This window comes from Pagrus pagrus (assembly GCF_965226575.1).
Source record: "Pagrus pagrus genome assembly, chromosome: 14".
NCBI classification, from domain to species: domain Eukaryota; kingdom Metazoa; phylum Chordata; class Actinopteri; order Spariformes; family Sparidae; genus Pagrus; species Pagrus pagrus.
Genome location: NC_140198.1, coordinates 21,047,551 through 21,070,224, shown reverse-complemented (window position 1 = coordinate 21,070,224; position 22,674 = coordinate 21,047,551). Strand labels below are relative to the sequence as shown.

At 42.1% G+C, this 22,674-nt stretch overlaps 1 protein-coding gene across 1 annotated transcript; it reads right to left on the bottom strand.

Moving 5' to 3' along the window:
* Positions 1-2: 2 nt before the first annotated feature.
* On the bottom strand, positions 3-22,323 carry grm5a (glutamate receptor, metabotropic 5a). The gene is made up of 18 exons (XM_084373772.1): positions 22,146-22,323; positions 21,530-21,807; positions 21,305-21,438; positions 19,693-19,954; positions 19,151-19,265; positions 16,826-17,075; positions 9,354-9,589; positions 9,128-9,249; positions 8,908-9,032; positions 8,644-8,812; positions 7,721-7,847; positions 7,150-7,267; positions 6,177-6,363; positions 5,165-5,323; positions 4,951-5,076; positions 4,675-4,857; positions 4,387-4,556; positions 3-3,214 (listed from the first exon to the last, which is right to left on the bottom strand). Exons 2-18 carry the CDS (start codon positions 21,731-21,733, stop codon positions 2,329-2,331), a joined length of 3,573 nt encoding a protein of 1,190 aa, XP_084229898.1. The 5' UTR covers positions 21,734-21,807; positions 22,146-22,323; the 3' UTR covers positions 3-2,328.
* Between the last annotated feature and the right edge of the window lie 351 nt (positions 22,324-22,674).

Genomic DNA, 22,674 nt, shown 5'->3' with positions numbered 1-22,674 from the left:
GGTCGCATTTTGGATGGAAACCTTTAATGCAGCACAAGTCTAAATAGTAAATTCTGTCTATCAGAGAGGCAGATGAAGAGATAAGACCAAGACAAACGTCTTCTGCGGAGAACGTCAGTGAATCATTGGCATAAAGAGTAGTATGCACCTGCAAAAATTTCAGTTGGCACAAACCTGCATGCAAATATGGCAACTGTCTATGAAGATTTTTACATTAAAAACCAGTATAAAATACGGCACGTTTCAAAAAACATTAACACATTCCTGCCTGTGTAAACATACAGAAAAACGCAAGCTAGCCCCCATATGAACATCATCAGTTACAGCTGCGAGCTTGTGAGACCTTTTTTTCGTTAATCTACATCCTTAGAGAAGCCAAAATTCAGATACAAAAGAAAAGAATAAATAAAAAAAAGAATATTCATTGAATATATTCAAGCATAAGAAACAACAAAGTCATCAAATATTATAAAAAATAATATCCTCCTCATAATGCCTGAAAGATTAGAATCTAAATGGGCTCACAGTAGGATTCTCAGTGTGAGCCCATTTATAGAAACAAGACGTCATTAACTGCAGTGAGACATTGGCACATATGTAGGCAAAAAGCCAGGCTGGAAACAAACTGTTTCGCAATACATGTCTGTAAAAATCTGGCACACATTCAGTTTGCTTCCTCCTCCTTAAACTAATGTTAAAAACACACAACAATATCACTAATAGTATCATTACTTTGCTACTGCATCTATTAATCATAATGTACAATATTAAAATGTACTTCCTTACAAAGATAACTTAAAGAGTGCAAACAAATCTTGACATCATGCAGATTGGAAACAGGTGACGGCGCTCGTTCGGCAGGTAGGAGTTGACGTCAGAAAGAATTTTGGTTCAGACACATCCTGAGGTGGAGGATCATTTTGGTCCACTTATCCTACATTCAATTAAGTCACATCAAGAGAAAAGATTTAAAGAAGACATCCAAGTAGTCCATAAGCTCTTTGTGGGTTAGACACCTGATGATATTGTGCCCGTTGAGACAATGTCTTACATTCCCTCGAGACATAAAGAGCTCCCTGTCCTCTCAGGATGGTTTCATTCTCAGTAAATGTTCTCTTTCCGAGAAAAGAGAAGGTCGTTGAGAACAACCTGCTTCACACAATGCAGCATCTGTACACTTTCTTCTTTTGGATACAGAACGCTATCTTGAGTCACTGACAACAAATCAGAGTGCAGAAAAAAATGTGTCAAGTTTCAGGCAGAGCTATTGTCTTCTGCCTTCATGCTCGTACAATCTGCAGCCACCTGGGTCTCCAAATATGAATCATTAGGGCAGTTTGTCAGTAAAAAACAATACTGTACATATACAGAGAGTCAACAGCAATAGTATCAGCAATAAAAAACAATTCACGTTTTTTGTGTTTATGATAATAGATGATGGAGAATAATAATTAAAAAAAAAACTTAAAGGGACAGTTCACCCCAAAATCAAATATACATAGTTTCCTCTCGCCTCGTTTTTATCCATCTGGATTGTTTTGCCGTGAGTTGCCGTGTTATGGAGATATCAGCCTCCTCTCAAATATAATGGAACTACATGGCACTCATCAAGACCCAGTTACTCAACATAATTCACAGAGTAGGAACTATTTTCTTTTCCAGTATCCAGACTCTACCACTCACACCAAAACTGTCCAGTTGGATAAACTGCACTACAAGAAAAAATATGAATCCTTGATTTTTGGGTGAACTGTCTCTTTAAATGCAACTATCTTCAGTGTTCTAATATCTTACCTAATCAACTACCAATTTGACTTTAAATATATGAGCCTTTTTTTTTTTGCAGGATCCAAAGAAAGACTGAACATAAATATTTGGTTAATTCCCCCACTTATGATTGGTCACCATGTTATAATGAAATAGAAATGGAACTGGCGATTTTACATTTCTTTAAACCCAACTTATCAGTATTTCTTTGGAATTGGAAACGTTTAAAACTGAGTGAGAAACCCGTGTCCATTCCTGTGTCGTTTAAAAGTCTGTAAAATGCCCGTATGTGTGTTTCACTTTTTCTCAAACTCACTTGCAGACAAAAGATGAAGCAATGATTCTGCAGTCTTGCCACTGGTGTTTCTCTCTCAGTCCACTCAATGGAGGCATGCGTGGGTGTATTCAATCCAATGTGAAAATGAAAAAAGTATTTCAAAAACTGCTTAAACATTCAGGATATCCACATGTAGAAAGGCATCAAAGAGTTTGGTCCAGCCTGAAGTCCTTTGTAGTTTAAAATACTCCAAACAGAGGATAAACAAGGTGAAAAGAGCAGGTTTAGAGAGAGGAGGAGCTCTGGCTGTAGTGTCTCAGCAGCAGTTGGTCGTACTCAGCCTCGGAGGCCAGGGAGCTGCCGTCAGAGCTCAGAGATGAGTCTCTAAACGGGGACGGAGGCGTCAGAGCCACCAGCTCCTCCATATCCTTGGCTCGCCTGCCGCTCACGCAAGTCCCCGCCAGGTGCTCGTAAATCTTACCTGCTGGCCGCTGGTTCTCGCAGAAGTTGGAGACGGCTGCCACCTCCGCGTATGTGGTGACCGTGGAGGGGGCCTGTCTGCCCCTGGGCGGCTGGTACGGTGGCGGGCAGGGGGCGGCTTCTGCGGGCACGGGGGTGGTGGAGTTGGGGCTGACGGCGACTCCCCCCGGCAGCATCATGGTGTTCAGCTCACTGATGTTGGCGGTGAAGCGGTTAACCACGCAGCTGATTTGGTCCATGATGGTGGTGCCCTGAGGTTGGCCAATCATCCCTATGCCGATGTCACCCACTCCTATGACGCTAATGTCCCCACCGTCCGCCATGTTGTTGTCCCCGCCTTTTCTTCTGACCCCGGCGGAGTGCTCAGGTACGTAGGTGGGTAAAGCTTGTGCCTCCTCTCCGTCCTCTCCTCCCTGGAAGCTCATGGCCTTCGCTGCATGCTGGCTGACTGTGGGCAGGGGCGACTGAGAGGGGGAGCAGGCGAAGGGCTGAGACGCCTGTGGTTCTTCAAACTGCTCTGTGACGCTGGCGTCCGCAGGCGAATCTCCGTCTTTAGAGAAGGGCTTGATGATGGCCGTCTGGTTCACCTCGACTGCTTCCTTTTTCTTGACGTGGAACGACATCCTCTTCCACAGGTTTGGTCTGTAGCTGCGCTCATTCTGAGTCCATGTCACCGATTTCCCATTGGAACTACAAAACATAAAAGACAGAGATGTCGGTTGAGAACAGATAATCACATCTACTGTGTGATTATTACCATCATCTGAGTAAATCATGAATATTCATGTTCTACTTCTTCTAGTCAGAATTTCTACCATCCCCCATTCTATCTTTTGTGCTCTGTGTAATCTCACATCTCCCCTCCATTTTCTTTTCTCTTCCCTAGAAAGAGAAATCCTTAAAGGCAGAGAGTCTCCTCTGGGAGTATTTAACCCAAATGAGGTTGCCTTTTCGCAGCTCAGGGACCAGTTTTTCCCCCTGGCGTGTCCAACCTGTTGTGCTGGATTGAAGCTCTGATTTATCAGAGACAGATTGAGAAGGCATCGTGTAATGTCTCAGCAGAGTCATCATCTCTATACGCTGACTATTAAAACCAAGGGCAATCCAGACACTCCAAACAAGAAAAAGTATCAAGTTGGCTTTTTTAATGATTGCCCTTTTTATGATTTTAATGATTAGATTTCCTAACAATAAGCCAAGCAGGTTGATTCTTTACTATTAGACCTTGTCATGTCTGCCTGTCTCTACCTGCCTGCAGCTTTCCCCTCTTCATCTTCTTGCAGGACTTTATCCTAACAGAGTCCTTCCATAAGGTAAAATTATTTTTAACAGGATATGACAAAAATCTTCACAAAAGGAGGCCAAATTGTTGTTGGATTGATATGCCAAAGTATAGCATAAACCTAACCCCTCTGACCAAGGCTCACTGGTTTCCCCTCGCACTAAGAACAAAAGGTGGTTTCACCATTGAAGTGGCGGCTGTGACACCGTGAAACACTCTCGCTCCAGACTTATGCTCTGCTGTCTCTGTTGACACCTTTAAAAAGCAGCTGAAGACTTCTTTATTTAAAGTGCCTGATTATTCCGCCTGATGCTGTGAAGTGTTTGTAATTTTGTAGGATTTTAAGTTCTGTTGCTGCTGTTTAATTGTTTTTGCTGTTTTTATCGTCTTTGTTTTCGGCGTTTTTGACTCTTCATGAATCACTTTGTGTCTTTGCTCTGTGAAAGCACCTACTTAATTAGAACCACTTTAATGAAATGTTCTCTTAAGAGGTCCCGTTATTCAACTGGGCACAGGTGTTTTAAATACTGAGGTGTTAATTTATTCATAGTTTAATACCCACTGAATTCGCCTCACATACCTGATGTTGTCCTGCGCTGACCCGCGTCGTCGAAATAAGTTGGCCATGCTGCTGGAGGGTTTTCCAGACTTGGCAGCTTTCTTGGCATCGCCCACGTGCATGCGCACCACCGTGGATGTTGTGAAAGCACTCCGGACATTTTTCTCAGGCTTGGCCAGCATGATGTACACCTTGCCATGGAAATGAACACCAAAAATACTTGTTAGCATAAAAAGATGCAAAAAATGACACCAAAAAAAGAAGTCAGGAAATTCTTTGAATTTGAGAGTATGTGTTTCCGTTTCTTACCTTTGGGACAAACATGCAGCAGAGAGCCACTGTGGCACTGAGGCTGACACTAAAGCACATGGTTATGATCTTGTAGTTGGAGCCAAAGTAAATAGGAACAAAGGCCAGCCAGATGATACAGGTGGTGTACATGGTAAAGGCAATATACTTGGCCTCGTTAAAATTAGCTGGAACATTACGAGTCTGTAGGAGAAAAGGAAGAAAGTCGAAGTTGAAAAGTTACAGAAAAAGCTTGAGTGCAGAGAAAGAAAAGTATAAGAACAATGTAAGAAGTACCTTGAAGGCGTAAAAGGTGCAGCTAAGGATAAGAAGGCCATTGTAGCCCAGAGGCGCCACCACCCCCAGAGTGGTCAAGTTGCAGATCAGGTGTACCTCGCGGATACTGGGGTAGTCATAGATCACCTAAGAGGAGATAAAGGTCGCTGTGGCCGTATAGATAATGTAAATGAACATCCCCCATATTGTAAAACACACATACACGCACACATACCTGTGGTGGCTCTATGATAAGCAGCGCCACAATAATCCCCAGCTGCAGCAGTATGAGTAGGAAGGCGATGACCAATTGTGCGCAGGCGGACATAAAGCGCGGTTTCTTGGTGCAGATCTTCTTCTTGCTGCCTGCCAGGATCCGTGCTATACGGTTGGTCTGGATCAAAAATAGATCAAATGGTAATGTTGGCTTCACTTAAATCAGCGGTGCATAATACCGCTCACTTGCACTGATTCATGACAATAATCCGCTTTTCAGTTCCCAGATCTTAAAAATCAAACTCACAGCCCACACACAGATCCTCAACTTCTACCAAAACTCCCTTACAATTGGCCATCATCCAGTTTGTGCAGGTAGCTCCTGGCCGGATCCTTAGATGCACTTCTTTCTATGCTAAAAACCTCAAAAACACTGACAGTAGACATGTTTTCTGAGCAAATGTGGTTGAGGATGAGAAATGTTACCGTAAAAATTAAGAACACCCTTGCTGTGTCAGTGTTGATGATCCCACACTGTCAAAAAACATCTGTTTTAAGTGATCTAATCTCATATGCATCATATCTACCAGGCTGACTCATAATAACAGCTGTATCTATTAGGGTGTCAATATCATCATCGGCCCTCTCCTCTGCCGAAGGCTCCAACACATACAATATACGCCTGCATACTGTGTGTTCCTCCTTACAACGTGCGTGATCTTCTTCTTTTAGTCTACATTTTGTACATTTGTTTTGTTGACTTCTGGACCTTTTACTCAAAGCATCTTGCTCCGAAACATCCTGTTTCACATGGAAGTGTGTCAAATCGGACCTTTAATCACTGAGACATGACTTTTTGCTTTGTGGAATAGTTATACCTCTGCGGCATTGTACCGTTTAATAGAAAAATCAGATATCAAAATGAGCCATGGGGCTTTGACTCAGTTTCACAGGAAGTGAAACATAACACTGACTGGAGCTGGGTGTGCTTGTTCCTCTATCTGCTGGGAACGAAAAGGAAAAGAGAGTACCTTGGTGACCAGAGCAGAGTAGCTCATGGCGGGGGACAGGCCAATTCCCAGCCGCTGGAGGTAGCAGTAGACTATGTGGGGCTTGGCGATAAGGCTGAAGGTGCACACGTAGCCCAGACATATCCCGGCCAGGATGATGTAGCAGAGCTCACGGCTGGATGACTTGACCACAGGGGTGTCCCAAAATCTACAGAGAGGTCACATTATGTCAGATGGCTGAAGCAGTAAAGGGCACATTGATACAGAAACACATAAATCAGAAGCTCACTGATTTCTTTTTGGGTTACTGTATAGTAATGAAATTTTATACTAGCATGATTATACTGTATATATTTTTATATTTATTTATTTATATTTATATTTTGTATCTACCGTAAATGATCTGGGAAAGTAAACCTCTGTAATTTTTATGTATTTCTTTGTTTTTATTGCTTACTGTGTGTGCTTCATGTCGTCATTTTTGGTTGCATTTAAATGATGTTAGCTTAGTTTTTATACCTTAATTTTTGTTATAATCTGGTTTTCTGTATGTAAAAACTGACCACCTGTAGAAGGTACTGGTTAAAGGAGCACTATGTAGTTTTGGAGAAGAAATTCAAACTCAAAATTTTAATATTAACAATATCAATGAGGTAATAATACAAACTCAGAAATATGATTTCTTTCCTCAACTGAATAAACAAGCTGTTCTCAGAGGAAAATAAGGTAGAAAGGTAGAAAGATGGCAGGGTCCGCCATATATAAACAAGGTAAAACAATGTGAAATTGTGTTGTCCTTTAAAGTCTTTAAAGAAAATGAAGGAAGTTTGTTTTTTTTGTTTGTTTAGGCATAAAAAAATCAGTCAATGAAGATCTTTCTCTTCTGATTAAAATTTCTGCCCCAAAACAACGTTGTGCAACTTTAAAGTTAGCTATTATTGTATTGGAGTATGTAAGTAAGTAAACAACTTGTAAAGCTTTATGTGATTATTACTTGATGAAGACAGAGGTAACGAAGAGTGTCGCCATAAGGCCCAGGCAGGCGAAGACCACTGCAGCGATGGGCTCTGGATCCCCCCAACGCACATACTGCACTGGGATCGGCTCACAACCTGAGTGGATACAGAGAGACTGAGGGGACGACTAGACAGAAAAGTCCATGGAAAATTTGGATTTGTCTGCAAGTAATAACAGGATAAACACACTAATGCTCTCCTACGGAGGATACAGTCTCTTTTGTTCAGACTACAGAGAACAGAAATATTGTACGAGACAATAAGTGTTTACAAAAGGGCCTGAAAATGGTTTCAAGCTGGGTTTTTTTTACAGACTTTGGAGTACATAAATCTGCCCTCAGCCAAATCCTGTATTCTGGCAACGATCTAAAGTCTCTAGATGTGTGTACAGTACATGAGTATTTGTGTGCAGTAGAGAGTGTGACTGTTTGTGGTGTGTTAGTTACGTGAGATGTAAGGGGATTTGGGGTGCGTGACCCAGATTGAATGCTCCTCTGGCCTGTGTGCAAATCTTGTAAAGTTACAGACACATAAATAAAGTGCGCTTACCAGTGAGGTCATCTGTGGGCCAGGAGCCGAGGACACAGGCTCGACAAGTGTACTCATCAAACACAAACTCATTCTCCTTGCAGGGAGTGCAGGTCCAACAGCAGCTCACCTCTCCTTTACGGATCACCTTGAGACACACACGCACACACACACTTGTAGGAATGGGTGGAAAGGTCTCAAAGCTCCAGTGGCACTTTTCTGTAGCTAATCTCACACTCTGACAGCCCTGCGGGGCAGGGAAATGAGAATTTCTTCACCGGGGGATCAAAAGAAGAAAAAAAAGGATGGATTCATAGAATAACTTTGAGAAGGTTCAATAAAGATGATATAAAAAGAGCGGCAGCATCATGGAGCGCAGTGTTCATACTGTCACTTGTAGAAAGTTCTGGGTTGAAATCTAAACTTTTGTCATTTCTCTTGCATGTTCGTGTGGGGCTGCCCTGGGTGATTACAGTTCACTCTCACAGTCTGATGACACGCAGGTCAGCAGATCTGTAAACTATATGTTGGCTGGATGTGATGCAGATCGCCTCAAAGCCTCGTGTGCGAGATCAGAATTCTGAATTCCCCACAAGCTGCCACATTACAGCGAGTAAGCGCGGAGTGTGTAGGAAGAGTTTAATGTTAGAGACTATTGGGATGATGAAGAGTAGGCAGGCTGCAGTGTTCGCCATGATTTGGATGGGCAGCGGGGAGTTACAAAAGCCCAGATGGGACATGATTAAAACTTGAACAAAGAGCCTTGCTGAGTCCCTGGTCGGGCACTTGACGATCTGATTGGAGCGATTTTTTTAGACTGCAAACCTGAGGCACTGAGTCGAGGCTGGTGTGTGGGTCTTGCTTGACAGTCTAGAGTAAAACTATGACATACTGTATTCTCTGGTCTACAGTGAGGCATGAGTGTGTCGTTCTGTGGCGCGTACTTTGATCTGTGCCTTCTGGCAGGGCTCAGAGCAGACCGACTGGATGACCTCGCTGTTGTTACTCCAGATTTCCTCATCGTTCATCTTCAGGCCACCCTGGTCCCAGCTCCCCACGTGGATGTAAGCGTACTCCTCCTCGCCTATGTGCTTGAAGTTCATGATTTCATACCTGAGGTGAAATAGCATATGCATACATTTAGGGGGTTCTTTCCACTTCTCTTCGCTTTCCCTCCTTCTTTCCTTTGTTCCTGCATTATCCATTACCTGCCAGGTGAGTCTCCGTTCTGGTCAAAGAGGATGGCCTCCCCAGACACGCCTGTAAAGTTGGTTTTCATCAGGAATTCCAGCAGCTGGCGCCCATCAATGGGCCGCATGGCTTCACACAAACCCTGGTACCAAGGGAAGAAGCAAACACTGTCAAAACTGTAATTGTTTATAAAGTTGCTTCTGTTTGATTGTGAAAGCACACTGTTAATTATTGTACCTTATATCCTGGACACAGAGATTCCTGCATGGCGTGCAGGCCGTAAGCCATGGAGTAGATGGCATTTATGACAAAACCCATCTTAGTGTCTTGGGCATAATGGAGGCGCAGAGATTCTCTCCCTGTGGGGAACAGAGACCTGCTCATAAGGAGAAACCCAATCCGTGTATAACCATGATTAGTGTCTGAGGAGGTGTGTGGAAGAGGGTTTCTGTGTCGTACTAACAGGTGCAGGTGCGGTTGTACGCGCTGCTCTCCTGCGGGTGTCCCCTCAACCTGCACTGGAAGCGGTGCTGCCAGAACTCGGGGAACCAGGGGTTCCTCAGGTTGGCGTCAGGCTTCAAGTTCAGGTAATAATCGTCAAACCAGGTCACATACGCCGACTTTAGCTTTATAGTGATCCCACCAGCAGCCTCCCTCTGGTAGCCATCAGTCACATCGTACCTGTCGGCCCAGCCGTCACTGAACAGGAGGAGAAACACAGATAAAGGTATGTCAGGTTGTTAGAGTAAGGATCAGTCCCAATGAGACTTTATTATTTTTTTATTTTACGTGATTTTTTTCTTTGTTGTTTCATTGCTTTATTCTTCTTTTTTTAAATAGATTTTTTGTTAAGCATCATTGCAACGTTACAATAAAAATTGCTTAAAAATATTTCATAAAGCATTTTATGTTTGTTTAGAGCTAAATAACTATTAACTAAAGTTTACTCACCTATAGATTTACCATTTAGTAATGATGTTATTATTAAGTGTTTGAGTCTTGATTTTTCTTTATTGATTTATTGTGTCTTTTTTGTATTGATTTTTTTGTTTTCTTTAAGGCTATTGTTTAAATCAGCACAGCTCTAGCTTTCTAATCCTAACACAGACACCGTGCAGTATATACTGTATATAGTGCACTTTTTACAGTTGAAGCATCTGAACTGCTGCTCTATATTGCAAACCACACCAGGATATGATGGAGTGAAACTGCCAAAATTGGAAATAAATAAATAAATAAATAGCCTAAAAAAATTAATGAATATGCCATTAAAAGCACCAAAAATAATGTTGAAAAATAATGTAGATGGAATATATTGAATATGACTTAAATTTGTATTGTTTTACTTTAATTTGACTATGTATTTATTAATCTTTGTACTATTTATTTACTTTTTCATTGTATTGATTAATTTATTCATTTTTAAATGTATTTATTTATCCCTAGTCCTCCACAGGATATGACTGTTACCCCAGCAAGACTTGTGGAAAACTCCTTTTGTCTATTATCTGTAAAGAACAACAGACAGTAGGATTAAAAGGCACAGTTTGTATTGACCTTTACAAGGGAGACATCACTTTAACATAGTTAACACCAGAGAACTTTGAAGCATTCAGAACTCTGTTCAGAACCAGCAGGTGAGCTGATGGTGAACAACATGCTTTGTAACACATTTGTAGATTTCTTTAACTGTTAACACTACTAGCTGGAAATCAAATCTAGCATGCGTGGCAGAGGTGGTGGGTAGAGACATGATTAGGATTATGGTGCTGACGGTGAAGAATAGTTAACCAAAACAATGACTGCGCACATTCTACATTTAGCCATGGAGCAGGTTCACAATTACAGCCGATGAAACTGGTTTCACCAACAGGAGCATAACAAGGTGGCTGACAACCTCAAATAGTCCAGCTCTGCAGTCCAAGAAGCAGATGTTACCGTAACACCTAATATAAGCTCGTATTAAAAAAACATTTGAGACGAAATATTTCAGAACTCAAGGTTTTAACTACAGGATTGAGGTTAGAACAGATTACTCTGTACAGTTTATAATGATTATGTAAAGTAAAATAAGACCCACCATGATTGCAGTTTTAATAAGCTGCTGTAAAATAACTGCAGTTGGTTCTTATGACTACATTTCGTACCACCGTTTCACAGATTGAAGGAGACAGGCGGTGCCTTGCAAAATGAACCTAATGACTGCTCTGCAGAGATTTACAGTAAGATAAAATATTTATCATGATGACTCAGATGCACCAACACAAGACTCACGGGGTGATGAAAATAGAAAGTATTTGCTCACAAATCTAAGTTGGAGAATTGTGAAGTGATTTTTTTTCAAAATGGCGTTCATGAGCAAAGATAAACCACCAGGGATCAAAGGTGGACTGTGCTGGGAGGACTTGGCTAGCTGGGATAGAGAGGCTTGTTATCATTGCCTTGTCATTCTGAGTTGTATGCTTTGTTTGTATGTGCTGCTTCCATGGTCACGTAATTTCGTTTATAAAGTTGGAGTCTGTCTGATGATTAATTAGATCTCTGTAGGCTCATTATCTGTGAAGTCCATTGAGACGCGCTGGTAATGAAGAGCGTATTGATTTACTTTAACAACTTTAGGAGCAAATATCTCGGTGCAGATACAAGCCCTGCAGCGTAGAAACATACTGCTGTTATGAGCCAATCTGCTATCTTATTAACAATGCTGATTTTCAGAGCATATATTGATTTGTTACTTGGAAATGTAACACAAATTATTAATCATTTGCTTAGTTTTTTTAGTGAACGCTCTCTGACTATAAGTACAAAAAGACACGCGATGCTCCATAATCTTTAAACACCAGACAAACACCAGCAGACTGCGGCGTCTGCAGACACATCAGATCTGCCATTTGTTCAGAAACCTTGTGGGCTAAGACTCGATAAACTATTTCATCAGTGAGCTCTTTGAAAAGGTTTTTACTCCGTCTATTATTATCGTCTTTCCCTCTGGACACTTGTCTACAAACCACAAAGACAGACAGGGTTGATTACACCTCCACACATGTGCATATATGTAAACAACTACACCTCACTGACACAAAAAAAGCACTCTTGTCTTTCTAACCGACAAAAAAAGCAAGAGAAGTCATTTTTGAAAACTTCGCTAACCGAGCCGGAGTTACACAACAGTTGTGTGGGTGGATTTTTTTTTATGATGCCTGGTTCTCTGGGTGAGGTAGGAGATCATTTCATAACACATCCTTAGAGAAGCGAGCACAGAAATTGTGCACTGGCATAAAAAAGACAGGAATGGATATGAAAAGCATGCAGGGCTTTGACTCTGGATAGTTTGAATCACTCTTGAACGAGAGCTCTGAAACCCACACAACGACCTGGGAGGGCAATATGCTGCATGGAGCGTGTTGCTGCACCACCTACAAGCCTGAAGAAACACACAAGTGTGCGCTTCACACACACAGACACACACACACACACACACACACACACACACACACACATATTTTGCTTTCTTTTTTTCATGAAACACAACACTGCTGAACTTATGGAGCCAGGTCTTTTTTGAGTGGACACTTGTGAACACTAGTGGTATAAACTTGAGGCTGGAAAGGAGTCCATTTCTAAAATTAATTCAAACAAGACGTGGAAAAAAAGTGAAACAGCTGTCAGAACGGACCGGAGGAGAAACACTCCTCCTCCTTTCTACCCAAGCAACCTCGGTTGCTGTGTTTCTTGCCAATGCAGTTCGTCAAATACTGACGTTGTTTTGTCATGCCCATCGACATCTCTGGTCTATGAGACTGCCAGAAAGCCTTTCTAACGCATGGGTCTGAAATAACCGCAGTTTTGTTCGTTTATGCACCAAAATGACTTGGTTCAGTTAAGGAAAAGATCATGGTTTGAGATAAATGACGTATGTTAGGTTAGTATAAGTCTCTCTGTAGATCATATCACTCCGGTTCGTCAGCAGCTTCTCTGGTTCTCTGTTAGATATCGTATTGATTATAAGATTCTGCTTCTCACCTTTAAGGCCGTCCATGACCTAGCTCCTCTGTATCTTTCTGAACTCCTACATATATACACACCTTCCTCTCAGATCCTGTTCTACTATTCAACTCACAACACCATCTGCACGCTTGACTAACATGGGTCTCGGGTCTTAACTTGCTCTTGTAAGGTGTCCTTGAATGCTTTGAAAGGCGCCTCTAAATAAAATGTATTATTATTATTATTCATAAAGTTAACACCTAATGTTACATTACGTATGTGACGCAAGTTAAGTATGTATGTAAGTTACCATAAGTCAGTGTTTACTTTTGGTATCACATGCAAGGGACACTAACAGCCGTCTCCTGGGTGAAAGTCTTGAAAGTTCATTTGACCCATCCTTCAACCCCGGCCTCCTTTTCCCTTTGCAGACTTTGTCGTTCTTTATACTGCATCACCAGCTCTGAGTTGCTCTAGAGGGGCCTATAGTTGAGTTGATAGCTTTGCACGTCTCAGGCAGTAAATAGTGCCTTGTGCGTCTGTATGAGACGCAGAGACAAAATGTCAGCATTCGACAACCTGGGAATGCGAACAGTCTGTTCTGGCTTAGTCAGTTGCACCAACAAGCATGAATAGCAGTATTGTGGGTGGGAAGCCAGTGGGGGATCTCCAGAAACTCCAAGTTGTTGGTTGAAGCACCTTGAGTGAAGGGAATGCCGTGCCACCGCTAAGGACAACAAGGAGGGGCGGCAGTGACGAGGACTGAGGAGGAGTGGGCCGATGTAATTATGAAGGACAAAGGACTAAAAGTTAGACTAAACTAACCCAATAAAACATCAGCGGAAACTATTTAGAATAAAATCAGCTGGTTAATAAATAGGATGGATAAGAGTGAAGTGTAACACAATGCCACTCACCTTCTCCTCTTAACCTTCGCTGCTATGTAGACCTACTGCCTCGAACTGTTAGAAAACCTCCTACAAGTAAGTTTGTAACACTGAAAGCATTGTAGCCAAAGCCCACACCAAAATTCAATAACCGGATAAAACCCTAATTAATTCTACTTGGACATGAAAGACTTGATTTATTATGTGTGCAAACAACTTTTAAATTACCCGTGCTCATGTTTATTTCAGTGCGAGAAGACTTTTGTTGCAATAAACAAGCAATGAGTGGCACCGAGTGATGAAGAGTGACAGGCAGGATTTTGAAGGTTTTAGTAAAGCACAGTGTTGATTAGATAATTGTTCACCATTAACTGATAACCCTAATTTAGTGTGTTAGCACGCTTACATTAGCTTATAATCACTAAACCGCAAGTACAGCTGAGGTTGATGGGAATGTCGTTAGCGTGGCACATATTTTGACATAAACCAGCAGCGTTGAGTACAGAGGAGATCTAAGCTGTTATCCACAGTATGTTATTTCCTGATTAAAAGCCTGAGTGGAAGCTGCAGAAACATCATAATCTGATAAAAAGGTGAAAAAGTGAACAAACTACATGACTGCAAGTCTCTGATGGAAAGTTGAGCGAATGTCAACTTTATTACAATTCATCTCGAACGACTGAGCGAGCCAATCAGTCTAATAGTTTGGAAAACATTTCACTCAGAACCACAGATGTCAACCTCGTGGTGGTACCGGATTAAAAGCGAGGGCTCGCTGATGTTAGTAGGATTCATCCTTTGGGAAATATGGATGTCTCTACATTATTTCAAGGCACTCCACCAAATGTGGAGGCTTATGGAGACGCACCTGTCTTGTGTGAACAGATTGAAAATCTGCATTTGTGAATATCTTCTTAACATGTACAACGTTTGAGCAGCATTCGAGAATCCAGTTTGAAGATGGGATTTGTGGATCTCAGTTCTGTGCTTGAGGATTACACACACAGAGTTTGACAAACTTCCTGCCCGTCTGAACAAAAATCCACTTGTATCACTCAACCTTTTTTCGGAGAGCATGTGATTGCCTGCTGATGATGTCATTTCAGCATTTTTTTTTTTGTATTTGTATTCGCGGAAGGTGTTTTATATTTACAGATTACACATTTATACACAGATTGTCCATCTGTTCATACAAACAATATTCAGACAAATCCATCACCATAAAGGCTTATGGTGGCTTGGATACAAACAGTTCAAAATCGGCTTAAGCAGTGCTGGCAACAAAACAAATAAAAAACAACAAAACAAAACAGCTCCTCTCGGCCTCTCTCTTTCTATAAATGGAACCCAGGCACGCGCTGTGCATGTACACAACCCTGGCGATAAATCCTCCGGGCCGACATGAAAAGGATAAGGTCAGGTAAGGTAACTAACGAGAATGACAAGAAAAAAGGTGACGAAGCCAACAAAGTGAGGTCAAAAACATGACGTTGAAGGAGGGCGGAACACCTTAACATATTCAATATAATCTTTAAAGGTGAGCATACTACAGCGCACAACTGCCTGGAGGCTCTGTGGTAACATGGATTATAGAGCGTGGTGTTTTGCAATATGTAGTTCAAGGTTATTTTATGTTTCCAGCTGTCAGATTTGAGCGACAGCCTACATATGTGGCTCCTAATGAGGAAAGGCATTTATAGAACACCAGGGACGAGAGCGAGCCAGAGAGCTAAACCTTAAAATAAAACATGTTATTCTTGGAGAGAGTGAAGCCTCCTGCTAAACCAACCCCCTCTTTCCCACTTATTTCTTTAAAAAAAAAACAATGTATTGTGTACTTTGTCTCTTACACAACATGCCCAATCTCTAGTTAAGTCTAGTTGTTAAAATGTGTGATCTTCCGCAATGTTTTATTTTCAAGGATGGATTCAGATGCTGCATATTTAATCACAATGGAAAACAACATCGCTTTATCTTTTCATTTGTCTCTTAAGTTGGCTACCACCTATACCTCCTTATTTCACAGGCTGTTGTTTACTGTTGCAACAGTGACAATGACAACATTGTACTATTTAATATTGTTTTATGATTAATTTACTGTATTTCTCTATAGGAATCTTCTGAGTGTGGGAGGAGTGTGGCTTGCATTGTGCTGGCATCTGTACACAACATGACATTCATTTAAATATTTGTTTTATAGAGAACATAGGCTGTTTTCCAAGTTAAGAGCGAGCGAGCGAGCGAGCAAGACAGCTGAAAGGGACACGCCTCTAATTACTGATCGTACTGTGCCATAACAGCGCCAAAAGATGCGCTATTCAGCAGAACTGAAAGCAATACAGGTGGGAAATTAATCATATACAGTAAGAAAAGACAGTGTGTGCAACAGTGTGCATTGTACAAGTCTATGCAGCTGATCTGCTGTTAACAAGGCATATAATTGATGTAGTTAGAGTAGCCTTCATGTCAGTACTGCAATATCAAGACAGACTGAAACAATACATTTTTATACAAAGACATTTCATAGATAGCGCTTTTAAGAGGATCCGGGGCTGATTTCCCGCCACCTCAAATCACTCAAAGGCAGAGATCTGATCTCAGTGAGGATGACAAGAATGCATCAAAATATCAGGTGTAAATGCAAAGACAGGATCAGATCACTTTTTTAATCCGGATAACATATTCGGATAGAGATCCCATTTAAATACCAGGTATAAAAACATCCTGCTGCTCCAATAAATCATCTGCATGAAGGAACCTTATTTGGATTAGCAAATGAACAGAGCAGAATTCTTAATAATAGCAACAAGTGAATAATATACAAAGAAGTCCATTAGAAATACCTTAGCTTTCCTAGACCGCCATGAAGTTGATGGATGCGACGTGGATGACAACAAGGATGATGATGAGAGGACAAACATGGCACCAGTGACAACAAACACACCGTGTCTGACGATTCCTGACTTCTAAAGAGAGTCTGGATTGGAAATGAATGCACAATACAAGTATATGAGTAAGCAATGCGATCATAAATTCGACACACCCTCAATCCAGCGCTCACCTTCCAACTAGCAGAAACTCTCCCACCAGACGTTGCCGCCTCATGGCCATCAGTATGCCTCGGACCGTCATGCCCTCGCAGAAGCAGGCCACCACCCTGGCCTTGGGCAGGTGGCCTCGTAGCTTCTGCAACAGCTTATCAAAGTTGTGCTCGCCTGCGTTGCTGTAGATCTTGTCAGAGTGGGCGATGCAGATTCCCTCCTTTGCTGCCATGTCTTTGAATGCCTCCATACCACTCTCGCCATAGTTACCTACGGAGGGGGAAATGGGTTGTTATCTCATTAAAGTTAACAAACCAAACTGATTAGACTTTTCTTCACCTCACAAAGCAGCTTAGGTGTGTAGACAATCAAATGCACTGCTGTAATGGCAGGCTGTAGGCAATTACATACCATGGTTCAATGCTGGCACAACACTTGAGGATGTGGTGATTTGATCCCCGTTAAGGGAGCTGTCGGGGGGTAGACTTGCCTGTTTTTGCAGGAAATGAGGTCACCTACTTTCTGTACTCTCTCACTCTTGGCTAGCACTGTTTGAGGCATCCTTTTCACTACTACGTGAGAGTTTTCCTCCCATATGTGACATGCCTCCTCCTGGTAACATAGTATTTCAGTTTTGAAACGCTCTGTTTATGTTTGCATTTTAATTGTAGTATTGTTTAATAATTCCGTCCTCTCTCTCTAACCCTTTTTGCTTTTTGTGCAGCCAACATTGTAAATAAGAATTAGCCTGTTGCCTGCAGGTGTAGGCAAACTGTAATTGAAAGTAGACTGAGCAGAACAGTGTTTCATAAGCAAGATCATAACCTCTGGAGCAACGGTTAGTCTTTGAAAGTGTATGTCTTTTACTGGGTCATTCACCTCGTCATTAGATTTATGTAAATGCCATGCAGAGTAACATGCGAGGTGCGCCTGCATCTGACAGATAAGGTGTTATAATTGCGGTGTTGGACTACCAAGGCAATATATTTGTAAAAATTCATAGAGATTAGAAACCGCAAAAGAGAGCCAGGCAGAGAATCAGAAAAGCATATTAAATGTGGGGCAAATCTGCACAGATTGTTTGCTTTGTTTGGTTGTCTTAGCAAACCTGTACAGGGATCTCTAGGTAGACTTGAACAGGTTCTGCGCTGACTTAATTATCTAGAAAAATTAATAAATAAGTCAAGTATGTGCATCTTTTAATACATAGAATAACAAGTGTGCAGTCATCTTCATCCCACTGCCTGCTGGACTTTAAAAACACTAACGATTCTGCAATAAGAGCTCCCCAGGACAGGAGGTTTCATCCTAGAAAAGAACATTTAGCGTGCAAATGACATCCTCCTCTGCAACAGTTCGGTATTTTCATGGAAAGAACTGGAACGATCCAGTCAGGATTTAGCACTTATTCTTATCAAGAGGGATTTATTCCATAAACATATGGCCTCGAGCCACAAAGAGGTAAAAAAAAAAAAGCAACAAAATGGATGGAACGGTATTGAATATTCAGGCCGATGATAAGAATGATGCCAATACCATGTTTGTTTTTTTTGAATAAGTGGGATTAGTAATATATAATATGAGTAGGAGATCAGCCTTATAGCTGTTCTAGATTCAGTTGTGGTAACGTATAAAGAAAATTCAAATAAGGCAACTTTGTACTATTTTTTTTATCATGTGTTTTGTTTTGAGAAAAATATGTTCCTTGCTTCCAAAAGTTATGGGTGATTTGACATAAGTATCTTAAAACGCAACAAAAAGTAAGTGACAAAATGTAAATCTGATCATGAGCGACTGCTGTAAGAATCTGATCTGGGGCTAAACATCTGAGGTCAGTGGACAGAGTGTCCATGACACCCGGAGAGTTCAAAGCCCATGACAGATGTTCCCTGGGAAGCTCTGCCAGCTTTGCCGCCAGATTACAGAGAATATAATCAGAGCTAATTTCAATTACATTTCATATCCGTGTCATACATTTAATGTAGAGTATAGTAACAACTAAGATCAGAAGTTTGACAGGGAAGTGAGTTTATGCCGGTTTTTAACAGCGCAGGTTTTCTTTGGCGTGTTTGCTGCAGCAGGGTGATACAGCACACGATTCAGCAGAGCTTTTTCCTTGTCGATGGCAGGTCAGAATGTCAGAAAGTAAAACTCTGAAAGTAAGAACTGAAAGTAAGAACTGAGTCAGGCTCTGCCCACAATAATGCAGATGCAGATGTGTTTCTCATTTTCTGTCAGAAAAAAAAGAGACTTCCACAAGCTTCACTGAGATACAACTTACAGTTGCACCAGTGTTTTTAGACGACAACAGATGGCACTGATGCAGAAGAGAATGACAGACTCACCCTCTGTGTGTATTGCGGACACGTAGCTCCAGCCGTATCTCTTGACGATGTCCACCATGGCTCTGGCCTGTTGCATATCTGATGGCACCACTCTCATGAAATATTTATACAGGCTCTGTGGGAAGAAATTTACATGTTCACATGATTGGCAGTCTACTTTGGATGTCTCTCTGTGACAGACGGTCTACCAGTCACACATGCATCCATAATTACCTCTATTATAAACCCTGTTCCATTTAAAATCCCTGTACATTGACTTCCAGAGGAATTTCAGGATAAGGGACGCTACAGATGTTTACGTGTCCATTAGATAGCTAATCCATCCAAGTACACATCTGTTTGTATTGCTGCATAATCATCAGAGGATAATAAAGTTACAAGTTACTTTAAAAAGTCTACACTGCAATTTAAGTAAAAAGCTGTCATGACGTCGACATCAACGTCAGGTTAATTTTCATCAAACACTTTTTTTTACAGGTTTGGTCTTCTGCCACACTTGTATTTGGTGAAAATGTTCAATTTTGATGTTATTTTTCTTTTACCTTGTCGCTGAGATCCATGCTCGTGGCTGAGTAAGCTATCTGTGGGATGTTGAAGAGCTGGAGGAGGTTTTGCACCTGGATGGCCACCGAGCTGGATCCCGGTCCGATCAGCCCCACGATGGGCTTCTTCCCCTGCATCAGTAAGCTCCCTGCCTCGGCAGTGCACCTGCCCTGGCTCTCCTCCTCCTCGTTGGACACCAGTGTGTCCCGAATGAACTCAATACTCTGCTCCAGCGCCACCGCAGAGTGCCAGCATGAGTCCCTGTTGGAGAAAGATTGGTTGGGTTCATATTTGTTCAGGCAGGCAACATGGGAATAAGAGGAGGATAAATTGGAGTGGCCAACTGGATGCTTTTTAAGTACAGAGCCTGCGCCTCGTGCTTTTTAAAGAACCACTTGAGTAACACAATTTTTGGAGCAGCGAGAAGCCTGCAATCCAAAGTTCAGCCAAAGCTAATGTGAGAATTCAGCTGTCTGAGTCAGTCAAAGCAAGCTGGTATCTTTTTAGCACAAATTTGCCTTTCTATGCTCTTCTCGTTTCCTTGCTTAGCTGCAGGGGAGAGATTATTGCTCACGTTTGTTGCTAAATGGCACAACAGCAGCAACATGCAGCCTCATCTTAGCTTCAGCTGGATTGAAATGACTTCTGTGGAAAACTGAATCTGTGGATTTTGTCCCTCGTTTACTACAGTGTGGGTGCGCTTGGAATAGATCACTTCACAGCCCTTATGGAGAGGAGGAATGATTGCGGCCATCAACTCTTTTAACTCACATATGGCACTCGAATACTGTAGAAGCTTCCGCTTGAAAAAGATCTGAACCTGTCCTTTGATTTTTAGGGTAATGTCTCCTCCATCCTCTGTCAGTAGGTTAGACAGCGCTGTTGTTGTGTCCTGTAGTTGGTAATAGGTTTACTGCAGGTTATTGTACCCAGACGGCTGCCTCTGTCTACTGTAATTCACTGCATACGCTCTTCCATTTCTTCTCTAATGGCCTAATTCCTCCAGCCTCAGTTCTTCTGTTAACTACAGTCTCTCTAGACGTTTGTTTGCTCCTTCAACAGTTACTCTTTATAATACAGTACATGAAAATACTTTTCCATATAGAACGTTAGAACCAGATTAATAAATAATAAATTAATACTGTTCAAAAAATCCAGATGCAATGATGTCTGCATTAACAGCTGTTTTTTCTACTTTTCAACTCATTCCTACTTTAATGATTCCAAATTGAATACAAGTGCATTGTATTATAACAGACCGTGCCCAAGTGTATTGTTTTTAACATCACATTGTTTTAAAAGCAGAATCCAGGCAAAATGTTCCTACATTTGTGATGATAACTAGGATGATGCCCAACAAATTGGCTAAATTGAGGCAGTTTTTCTGTCTGTTTGTGAGTCTTCTAGCTGATTGGAGCCCTGCCTGTCTGAAGTCCTTGCATACTGTTTTAAAGGTATTGTCACACCCTGAGTGTTGTCTTTCTAGTCTCGGATGAGCCGCAGTTGGTTCTTTCGCGTCGAGACTCTTCATTGTGTCAACAATCACAAGCAAACAGTAAAGCTCGCTAACAATTTGCTGCTGTATAAGAAGTGTTGTGATTGGTTTCTGACCTGATCTCGCAGCCCAGGCTGATATTCGGGAGGATATTTGGGTCTGCGTTGATTCGGTCCAGGGTGTGCATCATGGCCTCCACCCTCTGGATCCCATACTGCTCTCGCACCGCCCCACACTTTCGCTCATGGACCTGAGCAGAGTGTAACACACCTGGATTAACATTTACCACAAATGTAGAAAATGACCACACACACACGCATAAACACACAGCCAGCATGTACCTTGTCTGCAGGTGGTTGATGGTGCACAGAGAACAGAGCGCCTATAATGATGTCACCGGGGAGGTGTGCTAAAACCCTCCGCTCATTGTTCTGGGCGTTGACCCCGACCCCTTTCAGGCCCGGCCAGCTCAGATCGGCTCCCAGGAGCACACACACAGCCAGCAGCCTCACATACAATGTGTTCCTCCTCACGCCTCCTGCCATCCTCTGTCCTCTCTTAGAGCTGGGGTTCAGATGGATGTGTTGAGCTTGGCATGGTGCTTTTGGGTCCAGGGGTCCTGAAGACAAGGACAGGGACAGGAAGTCAACGAAGGCTTTCCAGCATAAGACATTTGTTTGTAAGGTGGACTGATGGTAGAAAAGCAACTTTGGATATTCATTTAAAAAAAACACTGCTTATTTAATTAAAACTTCTTCTTTTCACTTGGCTTCCTAAAATATCTAGCTGCTGTCCTTGGTGCTGAAAAAGACGTTGGCAGCGTCGTTCAGTTGAGCTCAAACTGACACATTCAGCTTTTTGTTCAAGATGAGACACCAACAACTTCCATAGAACTCAATTATCTCAAGGCTCCGTTCATCACTGCGCGCACCGCATTCTCAAACAACTTCATCCTACCTCTTCTCCGCCAGCAGCCCTGCAGATGCCATTCCTTCAGAGACCGTCCCCATCACACAGGAGCAACAAGAAGGGGAAAAAGCGCTGCCGGTTTTTCTGCTCAAGCTGGAGTCTGGCGCCTGGCTACAGCGCACTGCAAATAGCAGCAGATAATATAGCCCGTTATTGGAACATGTTTGACTTACTGACGCACACGGCGGCCCCCCCTCCATCCCTCCATCCCTCCTCCTCCTTCTTCTTCACCACCTCCTCCTCCTCCTCCTACTCCAAAAAAACAGTGGAAGGCATGGAGCATCAACAGTGACTAAACTGCTACTGTGGAAACTGTGGAAAGCTGCGGGAGGCGAGCCAAGGAAGAAGTAAACACATGTATAAGGAAAGTAGTAAAGGATACGAACGCGTAAAGTGGTGCTTGGTGTGGAGAGCGATGGCGCCAGTTCCTCGTCTGTAGCAACGATCAGCCAATCAGTCATTAATCAGACATCATTTAATTGGAAAGTTTGAGCTCATGGCACATTTAGTTCCAACT